Source organism: Abramis brama, assembly GCF_963993115.1.
Source record: "Abramis brama genome assembly, chromosome: 5".
Taxonomy (NCBI): Eukaryota; Metazoa; Chordata; class Actinopteri; order Cypriniformes; family Leuciscidae; genus Abramis; species Abramis brama.
The window spans coordinates 48,166,012-48,186,602 of record NC_139967.1 but is presented as its reverse complement, the minus strand read 5'-3'; the positions used below and the strand labels follow the sequence as shown (position 1 = coordinate 48,186,602).

Here is a 20,591-nt window from a genome sequence, read left to right as displayed (position 1 = left end):
TGTCATCCTTATATATTGCCGACTGTACTATCAAGTTTATCTGAAATGGACTTTTCGGACTATAAAGGTAAAAATGAAATGGTCAGTTTTCTTCATTACAATTGTCATGTTTGATGTCACCATTTGACATTTCCCCCTCAAACGCTGGAACTACTGTTTATAACAATGCTCAGTGTGTGACTGTCCAAAAGCACTCGATTGGCTGTTGTAATTTCTTCAAAATTACAAGAGTGAAATGTTTCTTTACCCGGGGTTAAAAGCTGGGTTTAGAATGACAATAATAAATGATGTTTAATTATTCGCTTTGGGGTAAAAATAAGTTAGTATGTGCTGCACGATTTTCTCTTAAGAAGGATAAATACAACAAAAATGACAGCGGTGAGAAAACAGCAGTTCAGAAAGCATTTGATCATAGCGATGTGGATGTTTGCATGAGCTCTGCAATTCAGCAATACCACTCATATACCACTTTATACAATAGATTGTTTAAAAGCAAGCAGCTTTACAGTATTAAACATGAAAAGCCGTGAAATGTTATTGTTATTAAATGTTAAATAAACAGAATGTTATTGTACATTAGCATGGACACTGTTAAATGGTAAATGGACTGCATTTATATAGCGCTTTCACAGACCTATGGCCACCAAAGCACTTTACATATTGCCTCACATTCACCCATTCATACACCGATGGCGGTGTCAGCCATGCAAGGCGCCATCCAGCTCGTCGGGAGCAGCTAACCTTTTGTTTGTAGAGGTTTGTAGACAATCTACATGGACCACTGAGCCACTGCCACCCCTAAAGTTACCATTATAGTTATCATTCATGGTGTGAACGAATGCTTTTGAACGTATGCATCATTATAACTGCATGAAAAGGCACTGAATGTAATGAATCGCATTTTAGAGGTGAATTCCTCATAGACAATGCCCCCGTCTGACCCTAAAGTCTCGAGCCTAGACATTGATGAACGACACTGATGAATCATCAGGCACAATCCAATATCTGCTGCAATATCTGTGTCACCTCAAACGTTGAGTCACACTCGGGATCAGCGTCCCTGCCAGTAAAGCTGAGCGGCTGAAAACACAAACCTTGACTTTGGGAGGGTTCATCCAGTGATGTCTCATGATGCTGCCGGCTGTCGTGTTACTCGGCAGATTCACCACATCACTGTTAGTGTCCCTGCAGGACAACTCGCACTCCTCTCCTGAGGGAAACAGACAGAGGAAAAGAAGCTTGAGTGTCATCTCTATAAACATCTCTATAGACTTGCTAAACATGCATGAAATGCTCAGTTTGTCTGCTCATCATTAGAGAACATGTTGAGATCTGAACGTCATAATAAGATGCACACGTTTCGTAAAGTACTGATTACTGTGTCTAGTTCTTTACTGTGACAGTGTGGTGTGTTATAAACGGGATTATTTCAGGAAATTGCAGGATATATTGTAGGGTAAATGTGGGTGAATCTCACGTCACATTTTACTGCATAATAGAAGAAAAAAAATCTTCTTTTTTACTTCTTTTTTTTTCAGGATACTTTGATTAATAGAAAGTTCAAAAGAACAGCATTTGAAATAGAAACATTATGTAATATTATAAATGTCTTTTACTTTTGATCATTTTTTTGTTCTTGCTGATTAAAAGTAAGTTTTGATTTCTGTAAAAATATATATTTTAGAATATAAAATATATTTTATTTATTTACTTATTATTTTTATTATTATTATTATTTTATTTATTATATAACTTCACAATAATGACTTTCGCATTGATATAATTGAGGGCAAGAGTTGGCTTAATGACATGTTTAATTGTCATGAAAATTATCTCACAAAGCAACTAATCTTAATGATATTAAAGATTTCTTTAAGCAAAATATCATTGCTTTGATTAAAAAGACAATAAAGATGATAAGACATGAAATGAGATGTACAGTACCAATACTGTATCAATAGATTAGAGAGATGTTACCAAAAAAAAAAAAAAGATTAATTACACTTTTTTTCATGAAAACAAAAATTATATAGTATTTGGATTTGGATAACCCAGGATTGTTATGAATTTATAAAACATTAGAGATTAATATTAACATTCTGATGATACATTTTCAAACTTGAGATGAATTTCCTGAATTCTGATGGTGTCAGTATGATGAACACAACCAAAATCTGCATCATACGTTCCAATCCCAACATAAGAAGAAAAGTGCACGGCTCCGAATGAGCCGCACAGAGAGAGAGAGGAAGAGCGAGAGTTTGAGGGAGAGTGTCACCGATGCCGTGGCCCTTCTTGCAGCTGATGCGGATGCTGGGATGCAGGTTCTGAGGTAGAGAGCATTGGCCCTTCATCTGAGGGCATAACCGGAAGCTTCCGGTCCAGTTCCCGTCCTTTCTGCAGTGGATGATGTTAGTGCCAACAGCCTGTGGAGACGGGGAAGACACGACACACATCACTAACACACTCCTGTCTGAGTCTCACATTTATTTATATTACATTTTATGCACTACAGAATGCTTCATAAAGAAAAATAACAGTATTAATGTTGCAAAGTTCTCCAATTATGAAATAAATAGAATTTTAGTTTGTAAAGCAGCTCTAAAAAATTACAGTGTAAAAAAAAAAGTTGCTGCCCTAAAGTTTTAGTTCAATCAACTTGGATGTTTAAGCCATTTCAACTAAAATTATACATTAAACTGACTTGGAAAAACTTTAATGAGTTAAAGCAATGTTAAAACATATGTTTTCATAACTTTTTAATCTTATAATTTTTGACAGTGTACCGTTCAAAAGTTTGTGGTCCGCAACATTTTTAATGGTTAAGAAAAAAAGTCTCCTCTGCTCACCAAGGATGCAGGGGTTAAAAATAAAATAATAAAAATACAGTAAAAACAGTACTAATGTGAAATATTACAAAATAACTGTTTTCTATGTGAAAATGTTGTAAAATATAATTGATTCCTGTGATCAAAGGTGAATTCCCAGCAGAACTCAGTGTCTTCAGTGTCACATGATCCTTCAGAAATCATTTTAACAATTTCTGATTATCAATGTTGTGCTGCTTAATATTTTGTAATATATGTATTAGAAGTTGATGAATATGAAGTTGAAATAGAGATCTTCTGTAACACTACACTAAATAAAATTAAAATAAACATTTATCAAAATTAAGTGTTAAGGCTTAAAACAACAAAAATATGTCAGTGGGGTAAGAAAAATAAATGTAATTATTTAAATGGAAAACAAGATTTTTTTTTTCCGCCAGTGACTTTTTTAAAATGTATATATATATATATAGGCTGGGAAAAGATTAATCGCGATTAATCGCATCCAAAATAAAAGTTTATGTCTACGTAATATATGTGTGTGTACTGTGTATAATTATTTTGTATATATAAATATACACACATATGCATGTATATATTTAAGAAATATTTGCATGTATATACTGTATATATTTATATATAATTTATATTATATATAAATTTATATATTTTATATAAATAACAAATATTTCTTAAATATATACATGCAAGTGTGTGTATATTTATATATACAAAATAATTATACACAGTACACACACATATATCATGTAGACACAAACTTTTATTTTGGATGCGATTAATCGCGATTAATCTTTTCCCAGCCTATATATATATATATATATATATACAGTGCAATGCATAAGTGAATACACCCATGCTAAAGTTGACTAAAAAGAGGAATAAAAAATCATATTTTGGAAATTGAACTTAATGCCTTAATTTAAAAAATTAAGAAAAATCCAACCTTTAAGGACACCAATTTTCTTTGTGAATGAATAATGTATCGTAAATAAATAAATGTTCTTCCTTAAAATACATGGTGCATAAGTGAGTACACCCCTATGTTAAATTCCCATAGAGGCAGGCAGATTTTTATTTTTAAGTATTTTTTTTTATTTTTTTTTAGGATACTATGCATCCTGATAAAGTTCCCTTGGCCTTTGGAATTAAAATAGCCCCACATCATCACATAGCCTTCACCATACCTAGAGATTGGCATGATTTTATTTCAGTTAGCCTAAAAGCTAGTTTGATTTGCATTGAGAGATGATCTTATGGAAAGTACCCCATGCCAATCTCTAGGTATGGTGAAGGCTATGTGATGATGTGGGGCTATTTTAATTCCAAAGGCCAAGGGAACTTTATCAGGATGCATAGTATCCTAAAAAAAAATATAAAAAAATACTTAAAAATAAAAATCTGCCTGCCTCTATGGGAATTTAACATAGGGGTGTACTCACTTATGCACCATGTATTTTAAGGAAGAACATTTATTTATTTACGATACATTATTCATTCACAAAGAAAATTGGTGTCCTAAAAGGTTGGATTTTTCCTAATTTTTTAAATTAAGGCATTAAGTTCAATTTCCAAAATATGATTTTTTATTCCTCTTTTTAGTCAACTTTAGCATGGGTGTATTCACTTATGCATTGCACTGTATATATATATATATATATATATATATATATATATATTTTTTTTTTTTTTTTTTTTTTTTTTACATAAACACTTAAATTTGAAACTTTGTTGTTTGTTTTTAGAAAACAAGTTTTCTTAATTCATTTTCCTTCAAGTCTGTACTGGAAAAAAATAAAAGATAAAAAGTAGATTAAAAAAATACTAAGTAGCCTACTAGATTAATTTTTGCAGTGTATAAATGTCTTTATTGCCAATCCTTTTGCCGATTAATGTAATGCATCCTTGCTGAATAACAATGTTACACTTTATTTTGATGGTCCACTTCAGACATTTTGATAACTATAAGTAACTTTACAAAAGTATGTCAACTAACTCTCATTAGAGTATGAGTAGACTGTAGTAAACTGTCAGTAGATCCCTTACGAAAATCAACCATGGTTTTATCATAGTGAAAGTGTAGTAACCATAGTTTTTTTGCAGATTGAGTACCAATTTGTATAACCACAGTTTTACAACAAATACCATGGTTAAACTATGGTAAGTGTATCAAAACCATGGTTAATTTGTAGCTACCATGGTTTAACTATAAAAACCATGTTTTTTTGGTTATATTTGTAGTAAAACCATGATTAATTTTCATAAGGGATTGCTAGGTTATGGTAAGGTGTTAGGGTTCAGGTTAGTAGAATAAGCTGACTAATAAGTTGAATAGTTACCAAGCTACTTATAGTCAGTAAAATGTCTATTGGGGGACCAACAAAATAAAGTGTTAGCAGATATTAAGCAGACAGTCTATTAATACTCAAATGAGAGTTAGTTGACATGTAGTTGCAAATCTACTTATAGTTAGTAGAATATCTAAAGTGGACTATCGAAATAAAGTGTAACCGGATATAGAACCAAAAACAGAAGGATCTACAGAATAAGACAGACCTGTTTGCATGGTGGCGGCGGTCCCAGAGAGTGGTTGGCCCCGTTGCAATGGATCCAGCAGGTGCTGTCGAACCTGAAGCCGTCTGTGCACTGGTACATGCCATAGAAGACCGATGGAGGAGGTGGACAGGTCACCGGCTCACACGAGCCCTCCAACCAGCGGCCGTCTTCAGTGCACTGCCTCTTGAAGGCTCTCCTGAAGGGAAATAGACGAGAAAGAGACTGTTCTGATGATAAAGACAACTCATGATGGCATGGATTGAGTGGATGAGTGCGTTATCCAGTCCCTGTGTTGATTTGTGAACAATCATATGCACACCTCTTTGGCTTCTTGGCCACATGGTATCCGGGTTTGCACTTGTATTTGCAGAGGGTTCCCACTTTAAGGCCCGTTTCATTGCAGCGTTTGGTCTGGAGCACGGCATTGGGAACGGGAGGTGGTGCTGGACACCGGAGCTCACACAAAGCCTCCGGGAACGACCACAGGCCGTCCTCCATACAGGTCAGAGTGTTATTAGTGCCTGCAGATGAGCGACAGACTCGTATGATTAACACAGAATAAAATAGTTCATTAAATTAAAACAAAATCAGCAGTCTTCATGAAGCAGCACAACGGTTTTCAACATTTATAATAATAAGAAAATGGTAACACTTTAGTTTAGGGTCCATTTCTCATTATTAACTAGTTGCTCATTAGCATGCATATTAGCGGTTTATTAATACTTATAAAGCACATTAATGCCTTATTCTGCATGACCATATTCTACATCCCTTAATCCCACCCAACTTCCTTACTAACTATTAATAAGCAGTAAAGTTGAGGCAAAAGTCATAGTTAATAGTTAATATGTGTTCCCCAAACTAAAGTGTGAATCAATGATCAAATCATCATATTAGAATGATTTCTGAAGGATCATGTGACACTGAAGACTGGAGTAATGATGCTGAAAATTCAGCTTTGATCACAGGAATAAATTACACTTTATTATATATTCACATAGAAAACAGTTGTTTTAAATTGTAATAAATATTTCACAATATTGCTGTTTTTACTGTATATTTAAATCAAATAAGTGTGTGTGTGTGTGTGTGTGTGTGTGTGTGTGTGTGTGTGTGTGTGTGTGTGTTTGTTTGTGTGTGTGTGTGTGTTATTTATATCATCAAAATAATAAGACATTGTTAACTTAAGTTTGGGGAACAAGACAAAAATAACACTTCACTTTTTTGCAGTGTATGTATAATTTAACAGGACAAATTAGTATATTTATATTTACATATATTAAGTGACTGTCATGAAATCACTTCTTTAAAAACTACATAAATCCCAGTGCAAATGATTTCTGACTATCAGTATAGTAATAGTTGTTAACCATAGTGAGAAGAGTTAAATTAAGTGTTATAAAATTGAAAGTTCCTCTAAATTCTGACTGGATGAGTCACGTCCCAAACCTCTGAGAAATACCTGTGGCCACACATGACTGAATTACATCGCAATGCCCGATGTTGCAATCGCACACAGCTGCACGTCACAAATTACTTGGCGGAGGAATTGTTTATTATGATTATTACAATCAGAGTTTTTCTTCTTTTCTTTTTTTTAAGTTTTATCAAGTTCATCAAGTTTTATTATTGATGTAGTTCTTGTTATTGCAATGAGCCATTTATCATCCTTTATGCTGGGAATGCTCATTAAAATCAAGTATGTATTAATGTGCATGGAAATTAAAAAAAATATATATAAAAAATAATAAAAAAAATGGACAGTTTAACCAGGTAACCTATTCACTGCATCAAAGTTCAGTAACACTGAGATTTTCCAGCATTTCTCACCCACAAGCTGAGCGGGCTCCTTGCACTGGAACGTGCTCTTCTTGCCGAAGGTGGTGCCTTCTGGGAAATCAAACTGGGCAGGGTGCACATGGTACTTATCTGGCAGCCCACAGTCAACCGGCTCACACGATACTTGCTTGTTCCATTTCCTATCAGCACAGGTGATGGTCACGGTTGAATCCGTCTGCACAGAAAACACGTCAGATTTTCAGCTAGAGTTCAATATGTCATGCTGACCACACAGTGCACTAGGGCTGACACCGATGTAGGGAGTAGTAGTGCTGCAAAAAGTCACATCTCTTCCTCTCATGCATGGGCCTAAAAGCCGTACTAGTCAAGTCAAGTCAAGTTCATTTATATAGCGCTTTTCACAATACAGATTGTATCAAAGCAGCTTCACAGTACAGCTTCACAGTTGCACAGCTTCACTAGTGCATTAGTATTTTGCATGAGAATTGCCAAGTCTTGCATTGTGTTTTTTGATGACAAAATAAGAAACAAAATATCCTTTGCAAGTGATACTTCAGATTACAATATGAATGTTGATTGAATCTTTAGATATACAATTCATATTTATCATTTACTCTGCAGATAACAAAACCCTACCAAATTAGATGATATTTTAACCCTATAAAGCATAATGTTTGATACCCAATTGGCCTGTAAATAATCAACATGATGAAAAAAAAAAAAAAAAAGTTGTACACAAACTACTATTGTACATGTCTTCTGTCATCTGATTGATAGTTTAGTCTTTTTAAACAAGTAAAAGGCCTTTTGACAATCAGTACAATGATCTGAGCTCCTGTTTGGTGGTGCGAGGAGCCTACTATCCAAATCAGTCACTTACAGGCTCTCGATTCAGACAGCTACAATCCAATGATAACACATATTCATCTTCCTTTAAAGCTTCACTTGATGCACAGTGTTTTGAAAATAAGAAGACAATGTGTGTAGTTTGGACACCGCAGTGCAAAAATGTTGGCACATACTCTTGACCAAAACTTTGTTATTCCAAAAATGCCCCAAAACAACCTGACATCTGGTTACAGACCTTGAAACATATTTGACCCAGGATTTTGTCGTAACTTCAATGTATAATGTGCTTTTGAAATACCTACAGAGAATATCTTTGGAATCTGATTTCAATAAAATAACAAGCGGATAATATCTTCCCTGGTAGCTTTTAGTTGCAAAGAAACACTGAGAAAAATATGACAAAAAGCATCTTCGATCCATTATTTTTAGGGATGCACCGATACCACTTTTTCCAGAACAAGTCCGATACCGATACTTTCATTTTTGGTACTCGCCGATACCGATACCGGAAACCGATACCTGTATTTTCACTGCATTTGTAATTTTTAAATGTATTGGTAGAGAAACCAAAAGAATATAAATCATATTAGTTGGCTTAATTTGTTCTTCAAATAAATATTTCCTTCAGTTATTTCCATGCTTAATTAAGCCTGCTAAAATGCATTGTATGAACTTCTGTTACTTTCACTCTTCATTCTATTGCTCTATCATATTTTATCTTTCATTTAATAGTAAAGCACATATTTAGAGCAGCTCCAGCAGGGCTCAGTGCTGAGGATCGGGTCAGCGGTTCAAATGTTTAGATACCAGTGAAATATCAATAATTTAAGCAATTTAGTAACAATCATTAGTTGCAAATGTTGTCCCATAACATAACTTATACTTTCATTATAAAGCACTAATTAGTAATACACCACTGCACACTATTGATATGCTTGAGCAGATATTCTTTCTTTCTCATATATTTCAGCTTTTTATTTGATTATTTAATACACCACAACAATATCTTCTTACCCAGCCATTACTCACTTTCTTATTTCTCCATATAAAAACATATGCTTTCCACATGATAAATTCAATCAATATGTTTAGAACATCTGCACAGAATTCCCGAAAGTGCCTGATCTGAGAGCGAGTGCTGAATTACAATTGATATAATTATCACATCAGACAAGGTTTTATACTCTTGTTAAGGACACGAGGGTGTATGAAGGTAACCGCTGACCTTTAGGCATGCGTGCATCAGAGCGCAGCTGAAAACAACTCACCAACGGAAGAAAAAACGGGAAAATAATATCCTGCCCTTTGTGAAGGAAGTCTGAATCATGCAAGAAACTTCTCCTGTTCAATATCTGTTAAAATACAATTCAGTTCAATGCATTTGGATCAGAGTTATTATAAACTAACCATAAAAAAACTGTTGTGTTACTTGAAATAAAATCAGGTTGGTGGAGAGCTCCTGCCTCAAGTGGAGGAGTTCAAGTATCTCGGGGTCTTGTTCACGAGTGAGGGAAGGATGGAACGGGAGATTGACAGATGGATCGGTGCAGCTTCTGCAGTAATGCGGTCGATGTACCGGTCTGTCATGGTGAAGAAAGAGCTGAGCCGCAAGGCGAAGCTCTCGATTTACCGGTCGATCTACGTTCCTACTCTCACCTATGGTCATGAACTATGGGTCATGACCGAAAGGACAAGATCCCGGATACAGGCGGCCAAAATGAGCTTTCTCCGCAGGGTGGCTGGGCGATCCCTTAGATATAAGGTGAGGAGCTCGGTCACTCGGGAGGAGCTCAGAGTAGAGCCGCTGCTCCTCCACATCTGTTCCGGATGCCTCCTGGACGCCTTCCCGGGAAATTGTTCCAGGCACGTCCCACCGGGAGGAGACCCCAGGGAAGACCTAGGACACACTGGAGGGATTATGTCTCCCGGCTGGCCTGGGAATACCTTGGTGTCCCCCCGGAAGAGCTGGAAGAAGTGTCTGGGCATCTCTGCTTAGACTGCTGCCCCCGCGACCCGGCCCCGGATAAGCGGAAGAAGATGATGATGATTATGATGTAATAAAATAAACATACTAAAATAAAACAAAAATGTGGCCACTTCATTAGGTACACCTTGCTAGTACCGGGTTGGACTCCCTTTTGCCTTCAGAACTGCTTTAATTCTTAATTCTAGAGATTCAACAAGGTGCTGGAAACATTTCCCAGAGATTGTTGTCCGTATTGTCATAATATCATTATGCAGTTGCTGCAGATTTGTCAGCTGTACATCCATGTGAATCTCCTGTTCCAGCACATCCCAAAGCTGCTCAGTTGGATTGACGCATTTCACCAGTAAAACGGTGACTAATGAAGTGATTAATGAAGAGAGACCACAGTGTGTTGTGTGCCTCAAAATATTAGCTTCTGACAGTATGAAGCCGAACAAGGTAAGACGCCACTTAGAGACGTTGAAACTTTGCCCCCTATAAAGTACATTTTGTGCAATGGAAAGGTTCCATGGTCCTTCATAGAACCATAGATGCCAATAAAGCACCAAGTAAATGTGACGGAGGTGAACTATCCATTGATAGAACCATAGGTATGCAAATTATTCCAGATGTGTTATTGTTATATTGTTATATACACAACTATTCTAGCTCTAAACAAATCTTCAATAACCACTACAGCACTTCTTTGAGACACTGAGTAATATTTTAAAGATCAAGTTGGCAGGTAAAGATAATGGCAGGCAAAATCATTTAAGCACTGATTAGATGAGACATATTTAATATTGTTATTGTTGTAGAAGAGACTGGATTTCATATTGGTTATCCATTAAACATCTGTGCATAATTTTTGCAATGATGAAAACAAACAAGGACACACAAACAAGTGGAGAGAACAGATCGTTTTGAAGATAGCACCATCTAAAGCAGATTTCCTGGAACTTCGTGACCCAACTGAAGCGAGTGCACTTTCTAATGAAGCTCGACAAGATGCAACTTGATACCACTGTCCTTGCTCCCATGCTGATGCCACAGAAACTCAATGTTCTGACATTCTATTGCATGACCTCGTCATAAATGCTGCTGAGACGAAGAATGAAGAAATCAAACACGAGGGCGTGATCATATCGCTCTGGGCAATGTTTGATCAAACTATTACATTACTGAAACCAAAAGGGGACATTCTACCTGCAAGGAAAACAGAATGACAAATCAACCAGTGACAAATCAACCGGTTTCAATGAGAGTTGGTGATTTGAGGTATCTTGAACAGGCCCGCACAGGATTGCCACAAAGAAAACATATTTCTGCAGAAATGGAATTAATTGGAAGTGCTATGACTTATATACATCAAAAAATGCTGTCATGTTATCTTGCATTCGGATGCTGGTGTTTGGAAACGCAATCGTGTGAGAAAAACGCATTCTGATGACAGACTTAGGCGTTTCAAAACCACCAAACTAACATTTAAGATGCTGTGCCATGCCATTGGTCCGCTGGTTAGTACAGCTATCCAATCACATGCGCTGTTGAGGCAAAGTCATGTAAGTTTCATGTGATGTCACACACTGAAAAGGAACTGGAGGGCAAAACAAGGCTTTCCTCCATTGCCCACAAATTATTTTTCACAGTTTTGTACTAAATACTAATGTACTAAGACAGTGATATTAAAAGACCAACCCCCGGTTTCACAGACAAGGCTTAAGCTAGTCCCAGACTAAAAAGCATGTTTGAAGCTGTTTTAACTGAAAGCAACTTGTACTGACATATCTTGTGTATGCCATGTGTCATTGTTTTGTCTCAAGATGCACACCAGCTATTCAAATGTCTTAATTGAACTAAGGCCTAATCCTGGCTTAATCTAAGCCCTGTCTGTGAAACCAGGTCCAAATTTAGTTTACACCTATTTGATGACACATGCTATATACAGGTGAACATGTGCACCCACAATATGAACTCAATGCGCTAAATTGCACATTAAGCATTTCCCATAGAAAACCATTATAAATGATATAATATGTGGATTAATAAATTAAGTCAGTGATATTAGACGACCAAATTCAGTACACACCTTATTAATAAAACACATGTACAGGCAAGCAGATGTCTGCAGAATATAAACCCAACGTGCAAAGTTTCACAGAGAGCGTTTTCCCATTATAAAGAAAACACTTAACATGCAATGTAGATTCATATTCTGGCCACATCTGCTAGCCTGTTTATTGTATGTTTAGTCAATAAAGTGCACATTTAATATTACTGTCTGAGTATAATAAGGCACTTTTTTTCTTTTTTTTTAGAATGTCCCACTGTTTTTAGTGATTGAAATTCTGCGGCAGGCGCTTTAGATGTAATCTCAATTTTTCAACCCCCATTGCAAATTAGGTTTAATGGCAAAATGTACAGACTTTTACAGACTGATACTTCAATGAATCCATCTTCCCTTCCACACACTGCAGGTTTCCAGTGCCAGAGGACGCAAAGCAGCCGCAGAGCATCCCCGAACACCACATTCTAAACTGTGGGCAGAGTGTTCTTTTCAGCATGTTTCATTCTTCTTTCTCCAGACGTACCGCTGATCCTTCCGGCCGAAAAGTTCCAGTTTGTTTCATCGCACCACAGAACAGAATACCTAAACTTCTTTGGCTTATTTATATGGTTTTGAGCACTTTTCTTTTTGCTTTTGGGTCAGTAATGGTGTACGTCTTGGAGTTCTTGCATGGAGACCGCATGCGTTTAATACACGCCTTACTGTTCAAGCTGAAACCTCAGTGCCTGTTCTCAGAAATCTGGTTGCAGCCATTGATAGATTCCTTTTTCTGCCCAGTCCAGGTAGTGTAACAACTGTTTCTTTAACTTTGAACTTGCGAACTATGCTTTCAACGGTGTCTCTAGGAATATTTAGTGCCTTCGCTATCTTTTTGTATCCTGTTCCTTATTTGTGAAGGGCGATGATATCTTCTCTAAACTTTTTGGACAATTCTTTTGACTTAGCCATATTTCTAACCCCATAGTGTGGGTTGTATAGTTAAGTTGGCTTGAGAGAGCCAACTTTCTGATATTGTACTTAAACTTATTATTATTAAGTTGGCTTGAGAGAGCCAACATATTGAAATCCTATTTAAACTTATTATTATTATTATTATTATTATTCTTCTGACCGTAAAAATTTACAACTCAAACTCCTCCTAGAGCTTTAACTCCACATACTCCAAATTCGGCTCAGACGCTCAAACTGATCTGACTCGGTGTGCTATATCTTTTCAGACTGATCGGACTTACGGTTTTCCTAAAAATGACGATCAAAACTCGAAAAAACTCATTCAAAAACTCCCATTGACTTACATTGGGGAGTTCTAAAAAATTCAAACTGACAAAATTTAAATCTAAACACCTTGAAGACTAAACCAAACTGCCGTTCTATATACTATATGAGCCATTGAGACTCATTTAAACTAATGCACTCTAAACTCATACACTTATAAACTAATTAACTTATAAACTCATGAATTCATAGACTTATGAACTCTTAAACTCATAAATTAATAAACTCTGAACTCTTAAACTCATTTAAACTTATAAACTCTAAACTCATTAAAACTTATAAACTCTAAACTCATTTAAAACTTATAAACTCTAAACTCAAAAACTCTTATACTTATAAACTCATCAATTTATACACTTATAAACTCTAAACTCATAAACTCATAAACTCTGAGTGTGTGTGTGTGTGTGTGTGTGTGTGTGTGTGTGTGAACACACACACACACACACACACACACACACACTCTAAACTCATTTAAACTTATAAACTCAAAAACTCGTAAACTACTTTAAACTTCAAACCACTTTAAACTTCTTAAGTTTAAAGCTCCCAGCTCCCAAGCAACTCCATAGCAACCAAACTTGAGTACCCTAGCAACCGTTTTGCAAGACCTATATCTCTGTATCAGAACATCGTATAGAGATGAGGTTTGGCTCTTTTGACTCATGCTAGCAAACAGCACTTCCAACATGCTACACATGCTAGCAGTGAATAGCTACATGCTAATAGCGATTAGTTAAGTGCTATATCATGCCAAGATCATGCTATGAACTCTATAAATACTCCATAGTAACCATCTGTGACAACTACCAACCACCTAGCAACACCATAGCAACCGCCCAGAACACCCTAGCAACTGCCTAGCAACCACCCAGAATACCTTAGCAACCGCCTAGCAACTCCATAGCAACCACCCAGAACACCCTAGCAACCGCCTAGCAACCACTCAGAATACCCTATCAACGGCCTAGCAACACCATAGCAACCACCCAGAATACCCTAGCAACCGCCTAGCATCACCATAGCAACCACCCAGAACACCCTAGCAACCGCCTAGCAACAGCATAGCAACCACCCAGAATACCCTAGCAACCGCCTAGCAATACCATAGCAACCACCCAGAACACCCTAGCAACCAACCAGAATACCCTAGCAACCACCTAGCAACACCATAGCAACCACCCAGAACACCCTAGCAACCGCCTAGCAACACCCTAGCAACCACCCAGAACACCCTAGCAACCGCCTAGCAACACCATAGCAACCACCCAAAACACCCTAGCAACCGCCTAGCAACCACCCAGAATACCCTAGCAACCGCCTAGCAACAGCATAGCAACCACCCAGAATACCCTAGCAACCGCCTAGCAACAGCATAGCAACCACCCAGAACACCCTAGCAACCGCCTAGCAACACCATAGCAACCACCCAAACACCCTAGCAACCGCCTAGCAACCACTCAGAATACCCTAGTAACCGCCTAGCAACAGCATAGCAACCACCCAGAACACCCTAGCAACCACCTAGCAACCACCCAAAACACCCTAGCAACCGCCTAGCAACACCATAGCAACCACCCAAAATACCCTAGCAACCACTTAGCAACACCCTAGCAACCGCCTAGCAACCAACCAGAATACCCTAGCAACCACCTAGCAACAGCATAGCAACCACACAGAACACCCTAGAAACCGCCTAGTAACACCCTAGCAACCACCCAAAATACCTTAGCAACCACCTAACAACACCCTAGCAACCACCCAGAACACCCTAGCAACCGCCTAGCAACCAACCAGAATACCCTAGCAACCACCTAGCAACACCATAGCAACCACCCAGAACACCCTAGCAACTGCCTAGCAACACCCTAGCAACCACCCAAAATACCTTAGCAACCACCTAGCAAAACCATAGCAACCACCCAGAACACCCTAGCAACCGCCTAGCAACCACCCAGAACACCTTAGCAACCCACTAGAAAACCCCCAACAACTTTTTAACTTTAAACTACTTTAAAGTTTAAACTAATTTAAACTTTAAACTACTTTAAACTTCAAACTAATTTAAACTTTAAACTACATTAAACTTTAAACTAATTTAAACTTTAAGCTAATTTAAACTTCAAACTAATTTAAACTTTAAACTACTTTAAACTTCAAACTAATTTAAACTTTAAACTACTTTAAACTTTAAACTAATTTAAACTTTAAACTACTTTAAACTTTAAACTAATTTAAACTTCTTCAAACTTTCTGGTCCAAACTTTCTCAAGCCAACTTAAAGTTTGTCTCGACGAACTTTTGCATCTAGTTATTATTATTATTCTTCTGTTAAAAACTGTTGACTCAAACTCGTCCTAGAGCTTTAACTCTACATACTCCAAACTCGGCTCAGACACTCAAACTGATCTGACCGAGTGTGCTATATCTTTTCAGACTGATCGGACTTACGGTTTTCCTAAAAATGACGATCAAAACTCGGAAAAACTCCCATTGACTTGCATTGGGGAGTTCTAAAAAATTCAAATTTAGATTCAAACTCACCAACCGACGAAAATTCAAATCAAAATACCTTGAAGACTAAACCAAACTGCCGTTCTATATACTATATTAGCCAATGAGACTCATTTAAACTAATGAACTCTAAACTCATACACTTATAAACTAATTAACTTATAAACTCATGAATTCATAGACTTATGAACTCTTAAACTCATAAATTAATAAACTCTGAACTCTTAAACTCATTTAAACTTATAAACTCTAAACTCATTTAAACTTATAAACTCTAAACTCATTTAAAACTTATAAACTCTAAACTCAAAAACTCTTACACTTATAAACTCATCAATTTATACACTTATAAACTCTAAACTCATAAACTCTGAGTGTGTGTGTGTGTGTGTGTGTGTGTGTGTGAACACACACACACACACACACACACACACACACACACACTAAACTCATTTAAACTTAAACTCTAAACTCATTTAAACTTGTAAACTCAAAACTCGTAAACTACTTTAAACTTCAAACCACTTTAAACGTTTTAAGTTTAAAGCTTCAAGCTCCCAAGCAACTCCATAGCAACCAAACTTGAGTACCCTAGCAACCGTTTTGCAAGACCTATATCTCTGTATCAGAACATCGTATAGAGATGAGGTTTGGCTCTTTTGACTCATGCTAGCAAACAGCACTTCCAACATGCTACACATGCTAGCAGTGAATAGCTACATGCTAATATCAATTAGTTAAGTGCTAAATCATACCAAGATCATGCTAAGGACTCTATAAAAACTCCACAGTAACCATCTGTGACAACTACCAACCACCTAGCAACACCATAGCAACCGCCCAGAACACCCTAGCAACTGCCTAGCAACCGCCCAGAATACCTTAGCAACCGCCTAGCAACATCATAGCAACCACCCAGAACACCCTAGCAACCGCCTAGCAACACCATAGCAACCACCCAGAACACCCTAGCAACCGCCTAGCAACCACCCAGAATACCCTAGCAACCGCCTAGCAACACCATAGCAACCACCCAGAACACCCTAGCAACCGCCTAGCAACCACCCAGAACACCTTAGCAACAGCATAGCAACCACTCAGAACACCCTAGCAACTGCCTAGCAACCACCCAGAATACCTTAGCAACTGCCTAGCAACACCATAGCAACCACCCAGAACACCCTAGCAACCGCCTAGCAACACCATAGAAACCACTAAAACACCCTAGCAACCGCCTAGCAACCACCCAGAACACCCTAGCAACCACCCAGAACACCCTAGTAACCGCCTAGCAACCACCCAAAATACCTTAGCAACCGCCTAGCAACACCCTAGCAACCACCCAAAACACCATAGCAACCGCCTAGCAACCACCCAGAACACCCTAGCAACCAACCAGAATACCCTAGCAACCACCCATAACACCCTAGCAACCGCCTAGCAACCACCCAAAATACCTTAGCAACCGTCTAGCAACACCATAGCAACCACCCAGAACACCCTAGCAACCGCCTAGCAACACCCTAGCAACCACCCAAAATACCATAGCAACCGCCTAGCAACCACCCAGAACACCCTAGCAACCACCCAAAATACCTTAGCAACCGCCTAGCAACACCCTAGCAACCACCCAAAATACCCTAGCAACCGCTTAGCAACACCCTAGCAACCACCCAGAATACCCTAGCGACCGCCTAGCAACACCATAGCAAGCACCCAGAACACCCTAAACTAAACTAAATTAAACTTCAAACTATTTTAAACTTTCAACTAATTTAAACTTTAAACTAAATTAAACTTCAAACTACTTTAAACTTTCAACTATTTTAAACTTTAAACTAAATTAAACTTCAAACTATTTTAAACTTTCAACTAATTTAAACTTTAAACTAAATTAAACTTCAAACTATTTTAAACTTTCAACTAATTTACACTTTAAACTAAATTAAACTTTAAACTACTTTAAACTTTTTCAAACTTTATGGTCCAAACTTTCTCAAGCCAACTTAAAGTTTGTCTCGACGAACTTTCGCATCTAGTTATTATTATTATTCTTCTTACTAAAAATTTATCCCCTATCTCCTCCTAGAGCTTTAACTCTACATACTCCAAACTCGGCTCAGACCTTCAGACTATTCTGACTTGAGTTGCTATATCTTTTCAGACTGATCGGACTTACGGTTTTCCTAATATTGCCGATCAAAACTCGGAAAAACTCCCATTGACTTACATTGGGGAGTTCTAAAAAATTCAAATCTAGATTCAAACTGGCCAACCGACGAAAATTCAAATCAAAATACCTTGAAGACTAATTCAAACTGCCATTCTATATAATATATAAGCCATTGAGACTCAATTAAACTAATCAACTCATCTATCTATCTACTTCAAACTATTTTAAACTTTAAACTACTTTAAACTTCAAACTAAATTAAACTTCAAACTAATATAAACTTTAAACTTCTTTAAACTTCAAACTTAAGCTTTAACTCATTTAAACTTATAAACTGTAAACTCATTTAAACTTATAAACTCAAAACTCATTTAAACTTACAAACCAAATTCAAAAACGTGTACACTTATAAACTCATCCATTTATACACTTATAAACTCTAAACTCATAAACTCTGAGTGTGTGTGTGTGTGTGTGTGTGAACCCACATACACACACACACTCTCTAAACTCATTTAAACTTAAACTCTAAACTCATTTAAACTTATAAACTCAAAACTCAAAAACTCGTAAACTAATTTAAACTTCAAACCACTTTAAACTTCGTACGTATAAAGCTCCCAGCTCCCAAGCAACTCCATAGCAACCAAACTTGAGTACCCTAGCAACCATTTTGCAAGACCTATATCTCTGTATCAGAACATTGTATAGAGATGAGGTTTGGCTCTTTTGACTCATGCTAGCAAACAGCACTTCCAACATGCTACACATGCTAGCAGTGAATAGCTACATGCTAATAGCGATTAGTTAAGTGCTAAATCATACCAAGATCATGCTAAGAACTATACAAACTCCATAGTAACTAGAGCTGTAGCGGTGCGTCGATGACGTCGACGCGTCGACGCCAAAATTACGTCGACGTCATATTTTTTGCGTCGACGCTTCTTTATTTATTATCTATTTATTTTTTTGCACCATTCCCGGAGGTACAGCTCGCCACACACACACCGCCCGCCGTGTTATTCTGCCATGTTTTCTCCCTTTCTTTCCAAACCGCGACAAACGCCAGTCTCCTTTCTCTGCAGAATGCCACAAATCCGCTCAACCAATCACAGCGCACCATTCCACGCATTGTAAACAGTAACGGTGGCGCTCTGACACCCGGCATCCTAGTTTTCCTTATCTACTTTGCACTTTTTGATCAACAAACAAACAAAAAAAATTATACATTGATGAACCTGTGGTGGATTCTGCCGTAGGGAAGAAAGGTAAGCCATCGAAATCTAATCATTTACGTGAGGAGATTAAGAAGATGAGGCACGCGGGAGGAAGAGAAATGCCGACTGATGCTTGTTCTCACACGACAGCGTCAAACTTCTGTCGAATGCTGACACGTTAACCCCAGGGGATCTTTTAAAAAACTTTCAATTCTTGTACTCAAAGTCAACGAAAACCGAGCAGGACCTAAGCCATTTTACAGCTGATCGCCGTCAAAAAAGAAGGTCGCCGTCGTTTAGAAGGTATTTCTAGCGATGGCTGATTGAATGTAGCATATGTTTAGTCCAGATTAGTATTGACCGAGTTCAGAGGCTGTCATATGTGGATCAACTTACTTTGTTGTGTATTTTCAACAGTTTCAATGTGAAAAATAACTTTTATATTGATTCAATGGATTAATTGCATGAAAAAAAAAGGATTTATCACATTTATACTATATTATTCAGAAGTAAACATTGTAGCTGACAGTGTGTTTATGTCAGAATGTTTATTTTTAAACCACAACCTTCTAAGTGCTTCTTTTACCAATATATTTAACATATCTTTTGCATTTCTCATCCAAACAACGTCAAACTTGGCACTGCACTTACTCGTGCCCAGACAGCTGTCGAGTTTGAAATCCATCGGAGTAACGGCTCGACAGAGATATGCGAATAACAGACAGGATAAATAATTCCAATTAGTCGTTAGATTAGTCGACTAATCGATAAAATAATCGCCCGACTAATCGTTTAATTAATAATCGTTTACCCCAGCCCTAATAGTAACCATCTGTGACAACTACCAACCACCAAGTAACACCATAGCAACCACCCAGAACACCCTAGCAACACCCTAGCAACCACCCAGAATACCCTAGCAACACCATAGCAACTACCAAAACACCCTAGCAACCACCTAGCAACATCATAGCAACCACCCAGAACACCCTAGCAACCACCTAGCAACACCATAGCAACCACCAAAACACCCTAGCAACCACCTAGCAACATCCTAGCAACCACCTGGAATACCCTAGCAACACCATAGCAACCACCCATAATACCCTAGCAACCGCCTAGCAACACCATAGCAACCACCAAAACACCCTAGTAACCGCCTAGCAACCACCCAGAATACCCTAGCAACCGCCTAGCAACACCCTAGCAACCACCCAGAACACCCTAGCAACCGCCTAGCAACACCATAGCAACCGCTAAAACACCCTAGCAACCGCCTAGCAACCACCCAGAACACCCTAGTAACCGCCTAGCAACCACCCAAAAT

The 20,591-nt window shown here is 37.6% G+C and overlaps 1 protein-coding gene across 1 annotated transcript in view; it reads right to left on the bottom strand.

Annotated features, from left to right (window-relative positions):
- pappaa (pregnancy-associated plasma protein A, pappalysin 1a) overlaps positions 1–20,591 on the bottom strand; it is a 106,522-nt gene that overhangs the window by 16,394 nt on the left and 69,537 nt on the right. Inside the window, exons 16-20 of the mRNA XM_084114363.1 lie at positions 7,233–7,416; positions 5,722–5,923; positions 5,403–5,598; positions 2,279–2,426; positions 1,095–1,210 (exon numbers count right to left, since the gene is read on the bottom strand). Coding sequence (XP_083970489.1) covers positions 1,095–1,210; positions 2,279–2,426; positions 5,403–5,598; positions 5,722–5,923; positions 7,233–7,416 — 846 coding nt within the window. The remainder of the gene's footprint in view (positions 1–1,094; positions 1,211–2,278; positions 2,427–5,402; positions 5,599–5,721; positions 5,924–7,232; positions 7,417–20,591) is intronic.